General features: G+C 35.0%; 1 protein-coding gene and 1 long non-coding RNA gene across 3 annotated transcripts; both read left to right on the top strand.

Annotated features, from left to right (window-relative positions):
- Positions 1-493: 493 nt before the first annotated feature.
- LOC123545857 (lymphocyte antigen 6S-like) lies at positions 494-23,016 on the top strand. Its single transcript, XM_053524083.1, has 5 exons — positions 494-1,629; positions 10,144-10,194; positions 11,162-11,238; positions 21,327-21,398; positions 22,903-23,016. The coding sequence occupies exons 1-5, from the start codon at positions 1,605-1,607 to the stop codon at positions 23,014-23,016; spliced, it is 339 nt and encodes a 112-aa protein (XP_053380058.1). The 5' UTR covers positions 494-1,604.
- On the top strand, positions 14,349-17,054 carry LOC123557007 (uncharacterized). Of its 2 annotated transcripts, XR_008367355.1 has the most exons (3): positions 14,349-14,486; positions 16,032-16,141; positions 16,635-17,054. It is a non-coding gene; the product is annotated as an uncharacterized LOC123557007 (long non-coding RNA). The 2 variants fall into 2 exon arrangements; XR_008367354.1 differs by having other exon boundaries at positions 14,366-16,141.
- Positions 23,017-23,096: the final 80 nt, after the last annotated feature.

The raw sequence follows: 23,096 nt of genomic DNA on the forward strand, positions 1-23,096 counted from the left end.
TGTCCAGCATACAAACAAAGTATGTGCAGGAGCTGGGCCCATTATACCCAAGGTTAAGGTCAACAAGTTGTTTTACTTAGAATTATTTTCATGTTGAGCCCTACCTCTTCGAAAGCTTTGTTTATTATAAGACATATCTTTGGTACTTTAAAAGATAATGACTTAGCATTAAAAATATTTCTTTAATAATCATCATCTGCATAAGTGGTTACATTTCCCATAATTCTAATTGTATTTTTGACAGCATTATGCCCATTTCATAATTAAAGATTTTTGGCAATCTTCATTAATTTTTCTGGATATAACTTTAGTACAATATAAGATAATGACTTGGTGTTTCTTCCATTTAAAGTAGAGGTCACTTATTGAGACATAAATTCATTTTACTGTCAAATTGTCGAATAGTGGAGCACGCTGTCTTACAGACAGCTCTTGTTATTTTTCCTTAAGACTTTGGGCTCAAATGGCCCCATGTGGTTCTGGGATGATCTGTGTATGAAAAGAATTGGAACCACTGCCTTACCCTTGCATGATCGTAAGAGGTGACTAATAGGGTCTTGACACTTGGTTTTGCTGTAACTCTGTGATTCCAGCAAATATGCAAATTTTGATTCCATACCTCATGTTTTTATTTTTCGATGTAAATGAGATGTGAAACCAAAATTTGTAGTCCTGTTTGGTGCCATATAATCTATACTGTGTTGGTGCACTGTAAAACCCAAATAAATAAATAAATTGGGCTCAAGTGGCACTCTTTTGTGTCCACATCCCCTGGATTTGTGTCTGAATCTGCACATACATGCACACCACCTAGATCTGTGATTGAATTTGCACACCTCCTAGATCGGTGATTGAATCTGTAGATCCTAAGGGGCCTCCGTGGCCGAGTGGTTAAGGTTGCTGACTTAAATTCACTTGCCCCTCATCGATGTGGGTTCGAGCCTCACTCAGGACGTTGAATTCTTCATGTGAGGAAGCCGTTCAGCTGGCTTACGGAAGGTCGGTGGTTCTACCCAGGTGCCCGCTTGTGATGAAATAATGCACGGAGGGGCACCTGGGTCTTCCTCCACAATTAAAGCTGGAAAGTCGCCATATGACCTATCATGTGTCAGTGCGACGTTAAATCAAAAAAAAAAAAAAAAAAAAAAAAGAAGAAAAAAAAAAAGAATCTGTAGATCCACCTAGATCTGTGATTGAATCTGTAGATCCACCTAGATCTGTGATTGAATCTGTACATCCACCTAGATCTGTGATTGAGTCTGCACACCACCTAGATCTGTGATTGAATCTGTACATCCACCTAGATCTGTGATTGAACCTGCACACCACCTAGATCTGTGATTGAACCTGCACACCACCTAGATCTGTGATTGAATCTGCACACCACCTAGATCTGTGATTGAATCTGCACACCACCTAGATCTGTGACTGAATCTGCACATCCATGGGGCTCTGACTAAATGTGCATACCCAGTTAGTCTATGACTGAATGTATGTTGTTATATTTGACCTATATGATAGCTGTTTTCACGTCACTCAAATTCAGCCAGTTTACAGTACACATTGGAAATGCATGTAACTACCGTATATAAGGAATACTAACAATGGAATATTCAGACAGAATTTTTGGTAAAGTTTCTACGTTTATTTTTTTCGAAATGCTAAAATTCTTGAACAACGACATTCATATGCACCCAATGAAATATTTAAGAAATACAATTTTCCAGACAATTTTCTTATCTAACAAAGTGTTTATATGTATTTTTTATGAAACTTAAACCATTTCTACTAGAATATATATCCTTGGTTTGTTACAAGGTATTCAAACAGGTTTTAATTGTGCACAGGATTAGTTGCCACTTTGTCCGTCTGATGGTCTGTCCACTGATAACTCTTTTCTTTCCTCAGAACAAAACTGGCCTCAGTATTGCAGGGATGTCAGTGAGATATCGTTGAGATGAATTTCAATTTGCAAGAACCATAAGCCTACCTACAGTCATTGTAGAATAATCTTTCTTTTAACTCTTCTTAAAAGTTTTGTTTGTTTGTGTGGAGTTTAACACTGTTCATCAACAGATTCAGTTAATATGTAACAATAGGCAGCTAACCTAACCAGTGTTCCTGAATTCTGTACCAGTACAAACCTGTTCTCCGCAAGTAACTGCCACTTTCCCCACATGAATCAGAGGTGGAGGACGAATGATTTCAGGCACAATATCTTTCATCTAATAGTCACGGAGAACATACGGCTTGCCCGAGGATCGAACTCATGAGCCCGCGATCCATAGATCTGCTCTCTCCCTATTGAGCTAAGTGGGCTGGTTCTTATAAGTACAATTTAGTTAAAACTTCAAAGGTACAAAAGGGAGATTACAATAAAACTTGCATACAAACAAGTATTGCAGAGTTATCCCACCTTTAAACTATTTTTCGCAATTCTGGGTAAGGGACCTGCTTGTGCCATGATTGTGTTGGGTAAGTCTTTAATATTCTAACAGATTTGCAACTCTTTGCTCTCACCACATCAAAAATAAATATAGTAAGATTGGAAATTGAGTGTCGCACTACCTTTAAGGGATGGTACTATGTAAAAACTATAGAAAATGTCTTAGAAATAAAATTACATTCTAACACGATCCGATTCATTTTCCTATTAAACAAAGAAGGCTGAAAACAGTGAATTATGATACAACAATTCACTGTTCTGACGTTGTAATTATTACGTCATAGTGTAAAAGGGCATAGCGGCCTGTTGGAAAAGAAACCAATTGAAAACGGGATGTACTTTATAATCCTTGGTAACGTGTTAGAATCGAAATAATATATCTCATTTAGTGATTTGCTCTTGAATAAAATCATTGTTTCTCGTTCAGATGTGTATTATTATATCACTCGGGCTGCGCCCTCGTGATATCATTCCTTCATATCTGAATTCCAAACAAGGATTTATTCAGCGACAAATCACTAAATTAGATATATTATTTCTTAAATAACATGCATTCTCTAGTAGATATACCACAAAATGTGCACCCCTGCAAAAGTGCGTTCTTTGAGAGTACAGTAACCAAAGCCATAGAGTAATTAACCCTAGTAACAAAGGTATTCAGTGGGTTACAAATGGACAGTTGTGCAGAGGTGCACGTTTTAGGCTATATTATATTCTCTAGCTATTGAAAAAAACATGGTCTAACAGTTGACCAACAGACAGACAGATGGACAGACAGACTGACAATGAGCAAAACAATATACCTAACCTCTTCGTCAAAGGGGTTGGGGAGGAGGGAGGTGGGAGAGGGGTGCATAAAAATGTACTATTCTGAGCAATTTCAGTCCACAGATATACTGAATCTTTGTTGATAATGTCAGAAAGAGCTGATCAGTACAGTATATTTACATATATTCTGAGGAAACTGTGTTTCTAGATAGATATCATTTCTCCTGAAGTTTCCAAGTTTTGTTACCCTGTTGTAGTTTCACTTAGTTATTTTCCTATAATACATAGAATTTTTTTGGCAAATATCGTACCAAAACTTGCTGATAAAAAAGTCCAATTTTTATCCATGGCATGTGTATGAGTAACGCTGTATTTTCTTATTCTGCATTGTACCAAAAAGGTTTTAACCCTTACCCTGCTATATTTCTATAATGGACTGGTCCATCTTTCAATTTGGACAGTACCATTTATTATTCAAAGGGGTTTACACTGAAAATTTACTGACTGAATAGCGAACAGTGCAGACCATGATCAGACTGCACGGATGTGCAGGCTGATCTTGGTCTGCACTGGTTGCAAAGGCAGAATCATCTGCCGCCAGCAGGCTAAGGGTTAAAAAGCAGCAGTTAGAGTTATTAGCCTTTCATTGAACTTCTAAATGACCCTTTTCACGTCTAAGGTATTTCAATATCAAGAGACAAGATCATTTTTTTTTCCCACTGATTTGGGAATGTGGTTGGGAAAAATGTGTTGTAAAACAGCTAAATTGGGAATTGTTAAATTTAAGAAAAATAATGGCCATAAATGCATTAATTAAGTTAGCACACTGTCTTCTGTTTCATATTTTTAAGGTTTCTATAGGAACAGTCTTGATTGAAAAAGTTTTAAAAAAAAGACATTTTCTTTTTAACTTTGGGAATTTTAACTTCAAAATTAGGAAAAAAAGTTTTTGCCATTGGATTGGCCTGAAAAATAACACACGCACGCACATACACACGCGTACACACACACACACACTGAAGATACAGGCAATAAGTACATCACATAAATAAAGCATTATTTAAGGACTGGTCAGGGTTGGAATATTTTAGTATAATTGCAATACACAATTGTTATTATTATTGTTATACCAGATTTGTATCACACCCTTCTCATGACATGTTTAAAGGTGTTTTACATACAAAGACAACCCCTCAGGGTACCGAATCCATCCTCTACTGGTACAGGCACCATAGACTCTCTGTATGCCCTAACGGAAGTCGCCAAAAACTAGGTGTTCAAAAATCAAAACACAAATTTTTGCTGTCATGGATGGCTTGGATTTTGTTTGTTTATTTCATTAATATTGTATAAAGTTAGCGTATTTTTAGCTCACCTGTCACAAAGTGACAAGGTGAGCTTTTGTGATCTCGTGGTGTCCGTCGTCCATGCGTCCGTAAACTTTTGCTTGTGACCACTCTAGAGGTCACATTTTTCATGGGATCTTTATGAAAGTTGGTCAGAATGTTCATCTCGATGATATCTAGGTCTTGCTCGAAACTGGGTCACGTGCTGTTCAAAACTAGGTCAGTAGGTCTAAAAATAGAAAAACCTTGTGACCTCTCTAGGGGCCATATTTTTCAATGGATCTTCATGGAAATTGGTCAGAATGTTCATCTTGATGATATCTAGGTCAAGTTTGAAACTGGGTCAAGTGCTCTCCAAAACTAGGTCATTAGGTCTAAAAATAGAAAAACCTTGTGACCTGAGCCCTAGGGGCCATATTTTTCAATGGATCTTCATGAAAATTGGTCAGAATGTTCATCTTGATGATATCTAGGTCAAGTTTGAAAGTGGGTCACGTGCGGTCAAAAACTAGGTCAGTAGGTCTAAAAATAGAAAAACCTTGTGACCTCCCTAGAGGCCATATTTTTAAATGGATTTTATTGAAAATTGGTCAGAATGTTCGCCATTTTTTTCCATGGATCTTCATGAAAGTTAATCTGAATGTTCACTTTGATGATATCTAGGTAAAGTTCGAAAGTGGGTCACATGCGGTCAAAAACTAGGTCATTAGGTCTAAAAATAGAAAAACCTTGTGACCTCTCTAGAGGCCTTATTATCCCCCGCCGATGAAATCGGGAGGGGGGTATTGAAATGGCGTTGTCCGTCCGTCAGTCCGTCAGTCAGTCCGTCCGTCCGTCCGCAGCCATTTCTCAGTAACTACTTGGTAGAATTTCATGAAACTTGAAATAAACATGAACCAACATACTGCGATGATGCCCGTCAAGTTTTTTTTTTGATTGGTCAATTTCCCTCAGAGTTATTGCCCTTGATTTAATAAAAAATGTCTGTCTGCAGCCATTTCTCAGTAACTAACAGGTAGAATTTCATCAGATTTGAAATAGACATGAACCAAGATACTGCGCTGATGCCCGTCAAGTTTTTTTTTTGATAGGTCAATTTCCCTCAGAGTTATTGCCCTTGATTTAATGAAAAATGTCCGTCTGCAGCCATTTCTCAGTAACTAGCAGGTAGAATTTCATCAAACTTGAAATAGACATGAACCAAGATACTGCGACGATGCCCTTCAAGTTTTTTTCGATTGGTCAATTTTCCATTTAGTTATTGCCCTTTAATTGTTTAAAAATCCACAGATCTGTACATAACAAACCAACCAATTGGAAGAATTTTATTAAACTTCTTCCATTCTTTTCCATGCACATTTATTATAAACATGTGATGTTGTGTACCTACACCTGGTCACCACCTTACATTGGCCACCCCCCTCCCTCTCATCCCCCCCCCCCATTTTTCATTTTTCGTTTTCTACCAATATTTATAATCAACATGTAAACTGTTGTATCCTCACCCCCCCCCCCACCAAAACAAACCATTCATTTTCTTTTAATTTGATTTGACTAAAGAAATTATTTGCTTCTTGGTAACATTCTTAACTTTTTGCAGGATATATTTTTTTGCCGTTCCTCAACTCTGACCCTTTCGGCGGGGGATTCCAATTCATCGAATTTGCTTGTTTTTCAATGGATCTTCATGAAAATTGGTCAGAATGTTCACCTTGATGATATCTTGGTCAAGTTCGAAAGTGGATGACGTATGGTCAAAAACTAGGTCAGTAGTTCTAAAAATAGAAAAACCTTGTGACCTCTCTAGAGGCCATACTTTTCATGAGATCTTCATGAAAGTTGGTCAGAATGTTAACCTTGATGATATCTAGGTCAAATTGGAAACTGAGTCATGTACCTTCAAAAACTAGGTCATTAGGTCAAATAATAGAAAAACCTTGTGACCTCTCTAGAGGCCATATTTTTCAATGGTTCTTCAGGTCAGAATTTTTATCTCGATGATATCTAGGTCAAGTTCAAAACTGGGTCACATGAGCTCAAGTACTAGGTCACTATGTCAAATAATAGAAAAAAACGACGTCATACTCAGTTCAAAACTGGGTCATGTGGGGACAGGTGAGCGATTCAGGACCATCATGGTCCTCTTGTTTAATTTACGTATTGTCTAAGAGCTACTGTTTACATAGATAGTTTAGCGGGACTTATTTTAATTGGACACTTTGACTCTACCAGGTAATCAGGGGGTGTGTTCGATTCGGGTAGAGTCAAGTGGATTTTTCACACTACTGCCCATCAAACGCAAGTAGTGCAACGCTAGTGTCGAGGTCACAGGTAAATAACATACTCCTCCCGCAATGGGGAGTAAAGTCGTGCAAATGTGCGTATTGCCTTGATACAAAATGGTGGCTTAGCAACGGAAAGTGAAAAGTTAGCACTGAGCACAAGTTGTACCGATTGTAAATAAAGTTTAACCTTTGCATCAAAGCTGATGTTGATAAACAATACAAATTTATCAAATTAATGTAGATGCGTCCTTTTGATTAAAATCCTTTTGACTGATCATATTTACACTCAACTCAACCTGACTCGAGCCTGTCCGATTCGACAGTAAACTGCGCATGCGCAAGTGTAACACTAGTGTACTCTTGCTTAACCGAATCGAACTACTCAGGTAGACAGTGCATGTGTTTGTAGGCAGAGCTAAAATTTGTAAACAAAAAAATAATTTCACACAAAGCCCCTGCATAAAAAAGCTTTGTTTGTATGCTGCACAGTGTTTATGTGAAGTTACAGTAAGATATAAGCAAAAGTAAAAAAGATGTGACCAAAAAAACAAAGGTTGCCGAAAACCTTTAACCAAGAGAGACAATGCCGACCCGGGGCAAGTAGAAAAGAACCACTATTCTCTGAATAGTGGAGCTAAAAATGCAAAGAAAAAAGAAAAAGTGTCATGTCAAACTGAGCAGAATATAAATATAAACTTTTCTCCTATCTTAGCGGAAACACGCATGCAGATTATATTTCTTGTCCAAGAGAAGGACATCGTTGATGAAATAGACCAATAAATACTGTTTGACTGTCACATTTAGTAAAATACAATACAAAATTTAATATACTGATTAATTCAATGGGTACTGTGTATGGAGCTTATAAGCCCAAACACTTCATCATTTCTTCATTGAATAGGCATGTTGTGATTTGGTGAATAGTGGAACAGTTTTATTTCAAGTTCTGCGACTAGGCGGCCAGTACATAATTAAGATGCATGTTGGATTAAACAATATTTCAACTATTCAAGATTGAAAATGCATATTTGTAGGTATAAACTCATGTGCATGGATTGATCATGAAACATTCAGAAGCGGTTCTGACACAACTTTCCCTCGCAGTTCCAAAATAATGGGCATTTTTAGCCTGAATGCTTTGTCTTTTGCTTTGACCATCTGTGTTTTTGGTGAAAATACGTTTTTAGTTAATGTCTGTTTTACAACGGTGTGTTGCAGAGACATTTATCATACACTGAAAAATATATTCAACAAGAATATTTATTCCAAATAGCCAGAGAAAACATAAAAATACTTACTACCGGCAGCTTCTAAAAGTTTGTGAAACGAAAGTGAACGCCTATAGTTTGTGGTGACTTCTGTTTGGGCGTACAAAAAGCCTATACACTGTGGACACAGAGTGATCTAATCAAAGTGAGAGAAAGCCCCAAATCTTTAAGATATAAGCATATTCGGCTAACTTGAATTAGCTGTGCGAAGAGACAGTCTGATTCCTTCATATGCTGTTGTATAGCACCAATATACATGAAGCTATATCTTTCATGGGAAGAACCAGTATAGGCCTCTTAGGTGGTAGACACTCCAGGAGCATTTCAGAAACTTCCAGTGGTGGACCAGGATTTAAACCCTGACCTATGGATTGAAAGTCAAGCGTGTTACCACTAGATCACCTGGCAATCACAGTTGGTATTAAAATTTAATTACAGAAGATAAGTCCTCAGTATATATGTGAATATAAGGAACCTGTTTTGGCTAAGTACAACTTTGTTGTATTATTCAAATAGTTTAGCTTGATTCTTTGTACTAAAAAGGGGCTGCCATAGTTGAAAATAAAAATAAAAACTTTTACTGCAACTTCTCATGAACTTATTAATGCACCTTCAACAGATATGGTCTACAGCATTCTTACCTCTGCAATGTTTTATATAGACTTAGATTCTTTTTCAAAATCTTCTTGTCTAAAACATCAAGGCCCTGGGCTTAGATGCTTTGCATGTATCATTGTATAGTGGTCCTCTACCAAATTTGTTCAAATCATGTATCTGCCAGGGACAAAATTGGCCCTGCCCGTAAGTCACTTGTTTATATATGAAAAACTTCAAAAATCTTGTGGGAAGCTGCAAGACCAAGATCTTTGATATATTTGGCATGTGATATTGTGTAGTGGTCCGCTGCAAAGTTTATTCAAATCATGCCCTTTGTTATAATAGATGATGGTTTTACACCAAGCATGCACCAGTACCAAGTATGCTGGGTTTCTGTACTATATTAATTGAAAGAAGAAGAAAAATTAAATGTCAGTCAGTTGCTATTCATATGTTTGTACTGCTAGAATTATAACTAGACCATAATGCAGCTTTAATATAATCTCCAAAAATTACAGATGCCAACTTTATTTATAATATCTAAATTTTCAGCTGGTTTCATGAGGCATGATGATTTCTGTTGATTTATCAAATTTAGGATTTGTACCATTATCACCAGGGTATAAAATATCATTATACTCATGGAACTTTAATAGTTGCTAAAATTGGCTGTTACAGTTGTGACAGAGCTGATTATCTACAAAACGTGCTTAACCTTTAGCATGCTAGATAAATTGTCGTCTGCTGGAAATGTCGTCTGCTAAAATTGTAAAGTTCATTCAATTTGCTCCAAAATTGGAAGAAATATTGTCAGAGTAGCAAACAGCTTGGAACCTGATCAGACGCCAATTTAATCGGCGTCTGATCTGGTTCCAAGCTGTTTGCAAAGGCTGTTAAATTCGCCTGCAGCAGGCTAAGGGTTAATTCTTGGAAGACCATAGACAGACCTCAAAGCATTTTAACCAGTTTAATAAAGTAGTAAAAATCATATATATATTTGTCAGTTGGTTACCACTTACCCTTCTAAAATTCTATAAATTAAATGAACTTGTTCATATTTCAGTTTGGACAGTACCATTAACTGTTAAAAGGGATGCTTACCAAAATACCAAAAAGATACTGACTGATAGTGAACAGTGCAGGTTATGATCTGAGTGTACTGATATGCAGGCTAATCATAATTTACATTGGTCGCAAAGGCAGAATCAGTCTGTCCAGCATGATATTTAGGGTTAATTTTTCTCGTCAGCTGACAAACTGTGCATTTGCTTTTTGATTACGGCAGATTTACATTTTCCAGAAGTTGTCAAGGATAATGATTACTTGACAAAGTCATAATGTGAAATATACTTTGGTTTCACAGATAGTGTTGTTTCATTATGATAGTGACCTGTAGATAATTATGAATTGTCCAACAAGTTTGTTTATTTCAGACTGGGTTGTACCACTCCTGCTTCTGTTTTTGCCTTTCCGTGGAATTCAAGGTAAGTGCATAGAATGTAAATTATTTAGGTATTATGAATGACAACATACTTCGGTAATCAGAATGAAAGAAATACACAAAACAACCTATAGTTCCTGTTATCCTTCCATTTAAGGCAATATTACATTACAGTGAAACACTGGCCTCTGTGGTCAAGTAGTCAAGGTGATCGAGTTCGAAGCACTTGCTCCTCACTGCTGTTGACCCAAATCTCTCTTAGGGTGTAGAATACTTTCAGATTTATGTTAGGAAGTCAACCAGCTACCTTTTTGCAGATCAATGATTCTACCAACTGATGAAATAATGCCTGCAGGGGCATCTAGAGTCACCCACCACCATGAAAAACTGGAAAGTCACCATTGTGTTGGTGTGATGTTAAACTCGACAAAAACAAACACAAAAAAAGTACTGTGAAACATTCAACATCAATGGCTTGAGTACCTAGGTTCACTCCAGCAATTTGTATTGTTTTTATCTGGTTACTTTCTATGTTTGGATCACTGCTACATGGGATAACTCAAGAATTCCATTCATCCGCAAGAGCAGCTTTAGTTTTTTACCATAGGTTAAGGATGACCTGTTGTGATGGTGCCTTGTCTGTCATAATTATGTAGTCTGTCATCCATTGTCTGGCATCAGGCATTAGCTTTTTTCCTAAAACAACTTCTTCTTGTCAATCTTAAGTTACAACAATATAGTTTAGGTCTTGGGTCATTTTGAAAGCTTTACTGGCAAAGAAAAATCAAGGTGTCTCCCCAGACATCAATTCAAACATTGCTTGGTATCTGGGTACTATCAGCTCAAGATAGCTGCATAATTGCTTCATATAATCAGATCTTACTCTTGAGTTGTGTTTGACTAGCATGTGATTTTAAGCCAGTCACTTAAATCGCACAGCAAACCCAATTATTTAAGTAAGAAATTATTCCAGTTGTGTGAGTAAATGATTTTTTCATCTTCATTTACAGGTTTACGATGTCATGAGTGTACAGGAGTAACAGACCCTCACCATTGTTCTATGGTTGTACATTGTGCTGCTGATGAGGTAAGACAATCTCTTTACAAACATTAGGTTTAGGATGCCTTCCAGCGATTTTTTTTACCAAAATATTCAGTGAAATTCAGCCCCATTCCCCTCCCCCCCCCCCAAAAAAAAGCCTTTTTCCCCTTACATTGTGCTGCTGTTGAGTAAAGATAATCTCTTTACAAACAATATTTTTAGATTGTTTTCAGTGTACATGTGTAACAGACCCTAACCATTGCTGTCTGATTGTACATGTGTTTCTGATGAGTAAAGATAATCTCCTTACAAACAATATTTTTAGATTGTTTTCAGTGTACATGTGTGACAGACCCTCACCATTGCTGTATGGTTGTACATTGTGCTGTTTTTGTGTATACTATAGATCTACCCAAGTAATGTTTTCATCCTTTTAGATATAAACAGTACAGAGTGTACTCTCGTATGTGCCAAGTAAATATCATCCTTGATTCACATTACTAGCTTGACTTTTCGAAGAGAAAGACTTATTTAAGAGAAGAAGTATTGCTGTTGCATCATTAAGTTTTTGATAAAGTAAAATATCTCTGTTACTACCAAAACTATTGACTTGAAACTTAAAATAGTTATTTACTGTCAAAGTCTATACCAGGAGAAACAAACCCCGTAACTCTGTTTAGATTTTGATAGAGTAATGTCCTATTTTAACGTAGAATTTTTATGCCCCCGAAGGGAGGCATATTAGTTTTCAACTGTCCGTTCGTTAGTTCGTTCGTCACAACATTAACTTTTTGCATGAAGGCACTTTACTCGCAAACCACTGCACCCAGGACCTTCAAACTTCACATGCTGATAGTACTTATTGAGTACACGACCCCTACTGACTTTGGGGTCACCAGCTCAAAGGTCGAGGTCACCAGGTCAAAGGTCAAGGTGCTGCGGGGGCATTTGTCACCATTAGTGACAGCTCTTGTTTGGTTAAAGTTTTTGATAAAATCAAATCGAGGGGTAAGTGCCAGAAGGTGCTATGTACCATATTTACGTTTTTCACTTTTTTGCATTTTCTGGTAGAGTTTTTCAAGCTGCACATTTTGCACCAACTTGCGTCATTATATCATATTCCTTTCCTAAGTTATTTAATTGGGATCAAACCAGTCATTGCAGAATCTCTGTTAATACGTTATGCCAAAAACAGTTTTCATTACATAGCATGTTATCAAAGTAAGTTTATCTTATTTGAAATGAACCAAAACAATCTATATACTAATAGCTGCTTTAGGCAGACTGCATTTTAAGGCTTTGGGAGGATTTTTCAAAATCCATAACATGATATGTAAAGATAGCACGTTTTAGCAGAGCAGTTTTCTACATATTATGCATTAACCCAACTGAGCCAGAAAAAGTCATGTAAAGATAGGACCTAAACCTTAATGATATTGTACAGTAGTGCAACAGCCATATTGTGCTATGTTATGATAGAAGATTCTGGTTGAAGGCCCGGTAGTAAGATTGTTTGTCATTTGCATGTCAAGAAGCAGACATTCCACGATAGGTTTATTTGGCAGTGTTGACTTTTACTGTTTTTTCAATAATTAGGTGATGAAAACGGACTATCAAGTTTAGAGTGTGTGGCAGATATTGTATTTTGCACTGGAATGTTGAACATTCATCCTGTTTAAATGTTTTAGAAAAAAGAGTGGAAGTTATTAAAAGTGAAGTAGACTTACTACTGTCAGCAAATGAGCTTGGAAGAGGAAAAATCAAACATTATTAATTGTAACTGCTTTTTATAAGCTAGTTGGAAACATATTGGCAAAAATCCTTCACATTTATGACACTCTTGAAGAAAGAATGGAAAAGTATATTGCCTTTGTGTTAAACTGGCATTATTCAGATTATGAAGGAATCCCAAACCAAAATGAATGCTTGCTGCAAGCTTGCGGCAAGCTTGCAGCAAGCTTGTGACAAGCTTGTAAAGGCTGATCATGACTATTGCAAGCTTGCAGAAAGCTTACGCAAGCTTGCGTGTATTTACATACAGAATTCTGCAAGCTTGCGATAGCTTTGCAAGCTTGCGCAAGCTTTTTTAGTTGCAAGCTTGCGCAAGCTTTTTCTGTTAACGCTGGACTTAGAAAATTTCATGCCAGTTGTAAGGTGGGAAGCAGTAAAAAGTTCTAAGTCAAAAACATGGAAAAAATTTATAAAAATCATTATTTGATGATGATTGATTTTTATTCTAACATATTGGTATTCAAATTAAATGTCATGAAACAAAGAATCTAAATATCAGGTAAACATTTACTTTTTCTATATATGTCTATATAAGGGCATGTCGCACTAAATACCAAAACTATGAATTTGTCTGTAGTATGCATAATATAATTAGTCCAATAAAATATGACAAAAAAAGATCTTTAACACTTTTTTATACATGTCTGAATCGATCATACAGAGAAAACTGTACAAGTATACATGTAAGTCTTATGGAATAATATATGATATACAGGTGATATTCTCTTAACTTTTACTCAGTAGCAAAGCTGCCATTTTCAGAGGATGGGGCTAGTCATGTATAATCTGACAATTTTTTTTCTTCAAATTTTTCTGTCCAGAAAGAGGAAATCAGTTGAAAAAGGAAAAATCACATCCTTGAAATTGTAAACTAATATTAAAATTTATTGAAATATCATGCTTTTTTTCTCCTAGAAAACAACAGCAGCAACAGTAATTGCATGAAATAGTACAATTCTTTTCACCAATCCATTAATAGTTACCTGGCAAAGGGATTCCTAGATAAGTGATAAATCATTTGGGTCTATTAATCTACTGCAGTGTATGTATATTGCTTGTCTCACTACAGGAGATTAATTCATGCAGACTGATAAGATCTGGCATGGGTTATATTTCGAAACTCATAACAAGAGATCAACCAATGAAAATAAAGTCAGTGAACTACTTCTGGGGGCTGTACATGTACCACAAAAAGTAATCCATAGCTTTTTCTGTTTTATATCAGAGTAATTAATCTTCAAAATTTATGAGTATGTGATTGAATGGAATAAAATCTTCCTCTAGTACAAAAATATTTTAACATCATAGATGTATCATTACCTTCATTAGCTGACTGTAAATGGCACATTTGCCCAAGGATATCAAAATTTCAAATCTACACAGGAAGTTCTTTGACAGAGAGCAGAATAGAGTAAATATTTGGGAGAGTGTTTCCCTAAATATTTTACTATATGCAGCTTATTTCATCTTGGAAGTTAACAATAATTAACAGAATGCACCAGGTGAGTTCATAAGATTTATTTATTTTCAAACAGTAGTCTATAATTATTACATTTAACAATGTCAAAACTAGAACAATGGATTCTAACAGGAAGCAGGTGGTTTAGTTTTCACTGTGTAATGCAACAAATGATTTTTACTTCATGTCATTTTGTACCACTGCAACTATTATGCAGCTGCAATTTCTAATTTATCATGCTTTTAATTTATTAGAAGGAAAATTGGATATTCTGTTTAAATGAAAATATCAAATGGAACAAAAAAAAAATAAGGCCAGTAGAGTTATCTCCACAGGTGGCACTGCTGAGTAAACAATGCTACCAGTCTGCTGACTACAATATTACACAGTATATTCAGGGAGTATTTGGTTTAAATCAATGTTTTTAACCTGTTATTATATGAAAATTATTTAACAGAAAGAAATGTTTATGGATAATTTTGTTTTTATTACAGAACAATTATATCGAAATTTTAGCAAAAACACACATATTAAGTAGCTTTTTGTTATTTATAGGTACTTTTATACTTCTTCTTTTGTTAATTCTGATATCTTTAACTACATTTATCTCTTAGTCTAATTCTTTTCAATTAATATGATTTTCAAATTTTCAAAAAAAAAAAGTAGCATCTTTAATAATGGGAATTGCATGTCTAGTCCAAGACTATTATTATATCTTTTTAGAATTTTTATTTTTAGAATTGTGAGTATAGCCAGTCTATATCTAAGGTCCAGTATCATATGATAATATTTAAATCTGTAAATTAGACTGGCATTTGTCACAATAACATACATTTTAAAAAATCACATTTTTTTTTTATTTTGTGACAAGTTCTTTATTATCAGTCCTGCGGCTAGTCTAGTATAGTCCACCTACTTGTGATAGTCTTAAATTGTCTAATATTTACCCATTTCAACACAATAAACTGGAATGTATAAGTAAATAAAATTTCCATGTTCAAGGTTAAATGTATAGATTTAGGGTTTCCCTTTAGAGGAGTCTTACAGAATATTGACATATATATTTGTAATGTTCAGGGAGATTATTTGAGCCTATCATACTTATGGAAAATATATCAAACTTTCCATGACATTGAATAAAAGGCTAATACATATACACATCATTTTTATTACGAACTTTGCAAAGGCATATTTTATTTACTTTCAAGTAACTTTTTTTTTTTATTGCGAGGTGCAGTGAATAATGCATATATTATTCATAATTTGTAATTTTAAATGTGTGGCAAAATTTAAAAATTGTTTTACATTTATATATAATCTTATGCAAAATTTGTTTTTTAATGAGCAGTTATTTATACTTGTATAACACCTTTTACATATTGTTACATACTAAATTACATAATATATAAATAACTTCTCCAACTACTATGAAGCAAAAAAAAAAGTATAAACAGTACTGTCAACTGATGAATGCATTAGAGACATTTTCATCAATGTACAGTTTCAGTTTTAGATCATTGACATATACCCAATATTAAACTAAAAAAAATTATGGACATCTAAGTGTTGAATTAAATATATTTTTCAGGTATAGCATCATATGTGTATATAAAGTATCAGCACACATGAATGAATTGAGACATGTTTAGTGACCCTATGTATTGTGTTCAAAGGCTCCATCCAACCGTTCAAAGACACGTAAGTATACTGGCATTATAGCAGGTTTTATAATTATCCCCCTTGTATCAAGTCCAGACCAATATTATTATATATAATGGTTAAAAAGTACCAAATTAAGTAATCACTTGGCAGTCAACACAACTTGGGATGTCAGTGCAGGTGAACTGGTAGAAATCAAACTTGTTACTACTTATACAATAAGAGCAATGCATAAGTCCAACCTATTAATCACTAACCCAAAACATTGAAAATATCTGTCTGCCTTCATTGGAACCTTATTCTACCAACATTTGAAATCAAACTGAGAAATAAAGCTTCGTGAAAATGCAACAAGTATTGTTGTTACTTGCTTAAATCCGCAGTGTTGCCTATATCATACTGATTCATAGAGATGGACTACTTTAAATACCATGTAAGATATTAATTCTATTTTGAAACTATGAACTATGGACAATACTAATGAAGAAACTGCTTTAATGGTTTAATATCTATTGATACATTATTTCAACAGGTCATAGCAGTGGAGCAAATGGTGGCAAATGATGGCCTTGTGGTGGTTAGTGAAAAACTGGCAATCTACATTGGTGGTGGCAAACATTGACAGAAAATTCTGGACCAGCAGTGACATTAAGTTGAAAATAATGACATATTTTACACTGTATTGAAGATGTAATTGCGAAAATTATTTAATAAAAAACGTTATGGCTATCAGTGGAAAACATCGATATACTATAATAAGAGTGGAACTGACATTTTAACACTATTGTTTGAACTATTATATATCACCTAGTTCAAAATTCATAAGCATTTTTGTTATACTATAGACTTGAAAAACATAGTTATTTAAAGACCTAAATAATATCGTTATTGTTCTAAATTAGTTAAAATGCTGACTAATTTAAGAACAATCAAAATAAAAGGTTGATTTACATTTGTTGTTTCATTTTTATTGAGGTACCTTACATTTAGGTTTGTGATCACTTTTCTGTCTGTCCATAAATCTGTATCAGTCAAAATGATAGTCAGTTCTTAGATTTTGTATTTTTTTTTGTAAATTAAGGGTATATTTTTACTTGTCTTTTATTGTGTTTTAATTTTCTTTTAATGCTCTTTCATATGCAGACCTAACTGCAGGAAAAAAAAATAGGAACTTTCAATTTCTGCAAGCTTGCGCAAGCTTACGGCAAGCTTGCAAATTGAAATCAAATACAAGGGCCTGCAAGCTTGCGCAAGCTTGCAACAAGGTTCCAATTCTAAGCTTGCAGCAAGGTTCATGAACATAAGCTTGCGCAAGCTTGCAAATGAAATGAACTGCAAGCTTGCGCAAGCTTGCTGCGAGGTTCCAATTCTGAGCTTGCGGCAAGCTTCATCTGCAAGCTTGCAGCAAGCTTGCCGCAAGCTAAAAAAATAAGCTTGCGATTTTGGTTTGGGTTAATAACTGTAGCTTGATTCGTGTTAGTGGCAGACCTTTACCCATTAGTACTGGCTAATTACACAAAGCGCAATGTTTTATTCTACACAAATAATGTTGAAGAGTCAGTCAGCACAATGAAACCAACCAAAAGTGATTTACTTGCCATTGCAGATAAAAGTAAGTGTAACTTCTATACATCCTTTCTGGAATTTGGGATCAGTTTGAAAGATACCTTTAAAATCCAGACTCTAAAATATACTTTGCCTCGCCGTTACAAGGTGAACAATTTGACTAACAGAAACAACAAATATACACCTACCGCCAATGATAAATCAACACCACAGAAAAGAGCTACATCAAGAAAAAAGCAGTTTTTATAATGCCTGAGGAGTTCCATACTAGAAAAGGAAAAGCAGTACCAGAAACATGGAATCAATGTGGATAAAAGTTACAGGCTGTCAGGTGCGGAGTATAAATCAGCAGATGGAAAGCCAAACACCACTAGTTGAGCCAGTAGGCTGTAGCAACTGCAGACAAAATGTGACACAAAAGTTACATCAGAACAAAGGCAACAATTCTTTAAATCAGTTTGGTCATTGACAAATTATGATAGACAAAAAGATGTTTGTCAATTGCAGAAGAGACAGACACTAAAACATATCAAAGCCAAATCAAAATGAAAACAGGTGTCGAGAAGAATTTCTTTCGAAATTGAAAATAAAGGTATTCAGTCTGTAAGACGGTTTTTTAAAGATAACTTCAATAGGTAAGGCATAACTATATTGATCATACGTTGAAGAACAAAAAGGACGGACATTTTACAGGAAGTGCTTAGAGAGGAAAACAAACCCTTCTAACGTAATTTCTCAAAGTAGAATAGATGCAGTGAAAAAGCATACTGAATCGTTCCCACCCAAGTGCACATTATGTACGAGAAGGGAAAAGGAAACAGTTCCTTGATTTGCATCTCACACTGCCAAAAATGTATGACCTCTATCTGGAGGAGTAAAAACATTAAAACAAAGCCAGTTTTATTGGAAGGATACAGATTAATGTTGTACGTAAGAAGGACCAGTGCAACAGATGTAACCAGTTTAACATGGCACAGCAAGAATGAATTATGATTTATGAACAAAATAATGCTTTTGACAAACCTAATCAAAGAAAGACACCAAACCAAAATGGCAAGCTTAATTAAGTTTGCATTAAGGTCGCAGCAAGATTGCAGTTGCGATCTTAACAAACATGCAGCAAGATTGGGATTGGAACTATCGCAAACATAATTTAAGCTTGCGCAAAGTAATTTGCGCGCTTCCTGCAACCTGTTTAAGACCTTGCAAGCTTTTAAGGTTGCGCATGCTTGCGACTGGAACCCTAGTGATCTTAATTGCGACCTTGCAAGTTTACACAATCATAATAAGATTGCAAGCTTGCGCAATCTTGCAAACTCGCACAATCATAACGAGATTGTAAGCTTGCACAAACTTGCAAGCTTACACACACATATATCAGTGTACTGAAAAAACATTTGCAAGTCCCGTGCAACCTTGTTAACATACAAAGGTTTTGCAAGCTTGCAAACTCAACTGTCTTTCCAAACATTGTTTAGGTTTATGAGACAGTTTTAATAAGTTTAGGATGTAAAAATTTAATTATAAACAATTTTATAAAACAATATTTGTAGTGATCAGTAGATATTAAGACTCAACAATCAGGGACAATAGTTTTTAAAACAACATATTTTGACATAAAAAGTTTAATATTGAGTTTTATATATAACCTCCCTTTTATATGTATCAGTGAACTATGAACTAAAAGAGTTTTAAAAAGGTTATAGGTAATGAATTTGAAAAACTGAAAATGTTTCCCTCCAGAAGACAACAAGCAAATACTGTTGCCAATTAAGTATCATTCAAAGCTACCTATTTCTGCCGCAAAGAAAAAGTATCTATCGCAACTATGCAAGAGTGGTAATATTCCTGAATATTTCCATGTATTACACAGCTTTAATTAACAGTAAAAACAGTACCAGAGATTGTTTACCAGAACCAAATGCTGTTCAAGATTCAAGCAATGACTCCAATAGTAACTTAACACTGAGAGTCAGATAAATTTACCACTACATTTTAAATGTGACTGACAATGTGGTTTCTAAGACATAGCCCTCTCCTTTCTCTTGCATTTACGCTACTTTTTGCATCCCATCCCCTTTACTTTTAGTAAGTTTTCGTGGCTCCTCTTTATTTTGGCAGTCGAATCCTAAGACGGTACATGATTGTTTTTTCCTACTTGTGTGGGTGTGTTTGTAGGCTTGTGAGTCTACAACGGTGCCCTACTGTTTTCTTACGTGTTGCTTGTTTGTTTTTCTATGTTATTCAGTTGATCGTCGTTGTGTGTTTGTCTTTGGTACATGAGTGTCTGCTCTACTGTGGTTTAAGTTGTAGTGCGACTGTTTTTAAAGAACATGGCATTCCCTTGTATATTTGTCCTTGTTCAACTTTCCCCCTTCGGATTCCTCCCCTACCCCCGAGCCAGTTTCGCCCCTTACCGTTTCCTTCCCCTTTATCAATATTTAGCTTATATTAATATGTACTTGTTGGATGTTTGAAGCAACCGTCTGAAATTTTTCCATTACAGCTTCCTTTTGTTGTGGGCCTACTATGTAAATGCGTGGCTCTGGGGCTGTGTTTTTGGTGCTCTGTGCTTCCGAGAAATCTACCCTTGCCTATTATCTTTTTTAGTGTGTAACAATAATGATAGTTACATAGATTACAGTCATAAACATGTGTATCAAACTTTATATCTCTATTAATGCAGTGTTTATATTTCATAACATTACATTAATGTATTATGAAATACATAAACACATTAACTAAAACATTGTAGATGATTCTTAATACATGATAAGACAGTCTAATAAGAGCTAAATGGAGCTATATACATATAGGCTATTTGTGACTTGAAAAGTCTTAAGCTAAGACAAAGAAAGCATCATGCCATAAGAATCTATGTTTTTATAGAATGTATTTGTATGCCAAAAAAGTTACATTTATGTCAACTTTGCATATGCTAGAAGATTCTATTGCTTTATAGAATGTTTTCGACACTAACAAAAACTATGACATGTAACATCTTCACCAGCTATCAATTTATAGCATGTCCTGGCTCAGTATTGTTTCGAAAGTTTTAACAGAATTGTACATGCCAAAACCAGATATCTTTCAATGGAATGTTTTAGTTATTCTGATATTTGCAAATAAATGGCCTTTTAGTTGTGCCAAAACAATTTTTTTGGATTTGACCTAATTTACTAAAGATATCAACAAAATACATATATCATGTATTAAATAATGATAAAGTAAATAAAACCATAGTTTTGATATCTCAAAATACCCTACTATTAAAAAGAAAAAAGAAAAAAACGCTCTCCTGTAAAATTTTAAAAAATGCACATAGCAGGTTCTGGCACTTACCCCTCGAAATATCTCTGTTACTATCAAAGCTTTTGACATGACATTTAAAATAGTCATTCACTACCAGAGTTTACACCAGGAGAAACAATTCCCATAACTCTGAATTGAATTTTTACTTAGAATTTTTTGGTTAAGTTTAATAAAGTTTTTACTGGCAAGCTCTAATTCAGAGTCAAGCTCTGAGAAAAGTTGAGGGCACTGCCATCAGACAGCTCTTGTTTTTCAAATTTATAGGCTACTTTTCTTCTACTTTCATAATTGCTTATGCCTTGTATAATAATGTAGTTTGTAGGTCTAAATGTAGATTTTCTTTCAGAAATGTCATACAGAGAAAGTGATAGGGGAGAACTCCGCTGTATTTTATAACCTGGGATGTCAGAAAATTCAGGTTTATTTATAACATTTATTCAAAGTAATTTGATTGTTGTGTTTAACTAAAATAGTCAGTATGCCAACCAAAAAAACCCAAAATTGGAGTATGCACAAAATATTTTTACATATAAAAGTTCTACAACATGTACCTTCATTGAAACTGGATGATGCATCTTTGTCATCATTGAGCATTTTGAAATATTCAAGATGGCCACCAAAAATGCAAAGACGACATATCTCCTAAAGTACAGGAGACTATGACCGGATTGTAATGTATATATTATTTTTATTGCTAGAGGTGACATGATAAACATCAAATGTAAAATTTAAAGAAGTAGTTCATTTGAAAAAGTAAAATGGCAGTCAAAATGGCCGCCAATACAGAAAATCTCTATATATTGCATTAAACACGGAATGTGCTGACTTTTTCGATGATATATTGGTTTAACTTCTAAAATTTCAACACTTTAAATGTTTCTTCAATAAATTTATAATGAAAAAGTGGATAAAATGGATATTCTTACTCAAAAGCATAACATTTTGAACATAAAATGCATATAGTATAAGAAGTAGGTATGATTTGTGATCAATTTCCTATAAATGCCAGTAATAGTGTATCAAGTGTCATAAAAATGTTACTGCGTAAAATTAACTTATCCTTGTTCTGTCTTTGTATTATGTATGTTAAAAAGTACACTATAATTTATATGATATATTCTGTTTGACTTTCCAAAGAGAGACTGCATGATTGGCATGTATAAAGTTGTTAAGTTTTTGTATTCTCTGTCAGAATAACTAGCTCATCATCTACATCATTGAGTATTTCATCTACATCCTTCACCAATCTTTTCGACAGCTACAATTTTAATGGCAGTAATGTAATATTGTGCAGGCAAGGTGAGCCACAGAAAGACAGCGAGATGTTGCATATGGTTGTTCTTATCCAGAAAGGACAAGTGATTTGAAGTCGGCGACCTTAACCACTCCGCCACGGAGGCCCCCACTATTAATTTTTTAATTAATTTTAAATTAAACTGGAAAGTTTTGGAGAATGAATATGTATACAGGCCTAGTTTTATCAATTTCCAGCAAATAGTTTTCAAAGATATTGTTTAAAGAGAACATGTAACAGACTTATGACTGACAGACAAACAGACCTTGGACGTCAAGTGATCACAAATTGTGCTGTGGCAAGCTATAAATTTATGTCAAAAACATAAATACAGGCTGATAAAATGTAGTACTAAGGAAATTCTGAGCTTAGTTTTAGTCAGTAAGCCAAATGCCAGTTAGCTACCTAACTGAATTCTTGATGTGATGAAGCCATCCAGCTGACTTACGGAAGGTCGGTTGTTCTACCCAGGTGCCCGCTTGTGATGAAATAATGCACAGAAGGGCACCTGGGGTCTTCCTCCACCATTAAAGCTGGAAAGTCGCCGTATGCCATATTATGTGCCGGTGCGATGTTAAATCCAACAACAACAAAAAAAATTCATAATTATGTTTGTTTTTCTCCACAGTTATGTCACTTGGCAGCAAATGGCAAGAGAAGTGATGTAGATGTATGTCAAGGTTGTTGTGGTACTGACCTGTGTAATGCTGAACTGTGGTGTCCAGCTAGTAACAGTAAGTAGCAATATATATACTACTGAACTGTCCTGCTAGGAGTAGCAATGTCCTACTAGTAACAGTAAGTAGAATATGACTGTGTACT

The sequence above is a fragment of the Mercenaria mercenaria genome, chromosome 15 (genome assembly GCF_021730395.1).
Source record: "Mercenaria mercenaria strain notata chromosome 15, MADL_Memer_1, whole genome shotgun sequence".
Taxonomy (NCBI): Eukaryota; Metazoa; Mollusca; class Bivalvia; order Venerida; family Veneridae; genus Mercenaria; species Mercenaria mercenaria.

Excerpts from the sequence above, each read along its gene's own strand:
- LOC123545857 (XM_053524083.1), top strand. The coding sequence starts at position 1,605 with ATGGAATATTCAGACAGAATTTTTG. Across the intron at positions 10,195-11,161 it reads GCCTTTCCGTGGAATTCAAG|GTTTACGATGTCATGAGTGT; the intron begins GTAAGTGCATAG and ends CTTCATTTACAG. Across the intron at positions 11,239-21,326 it reads TACATTGTGCTGCTGATGAG|AAATGTCATACAGAGAAAGT; the intron begins GTAAGACAATCT and ends ATTTTCTTTCAG.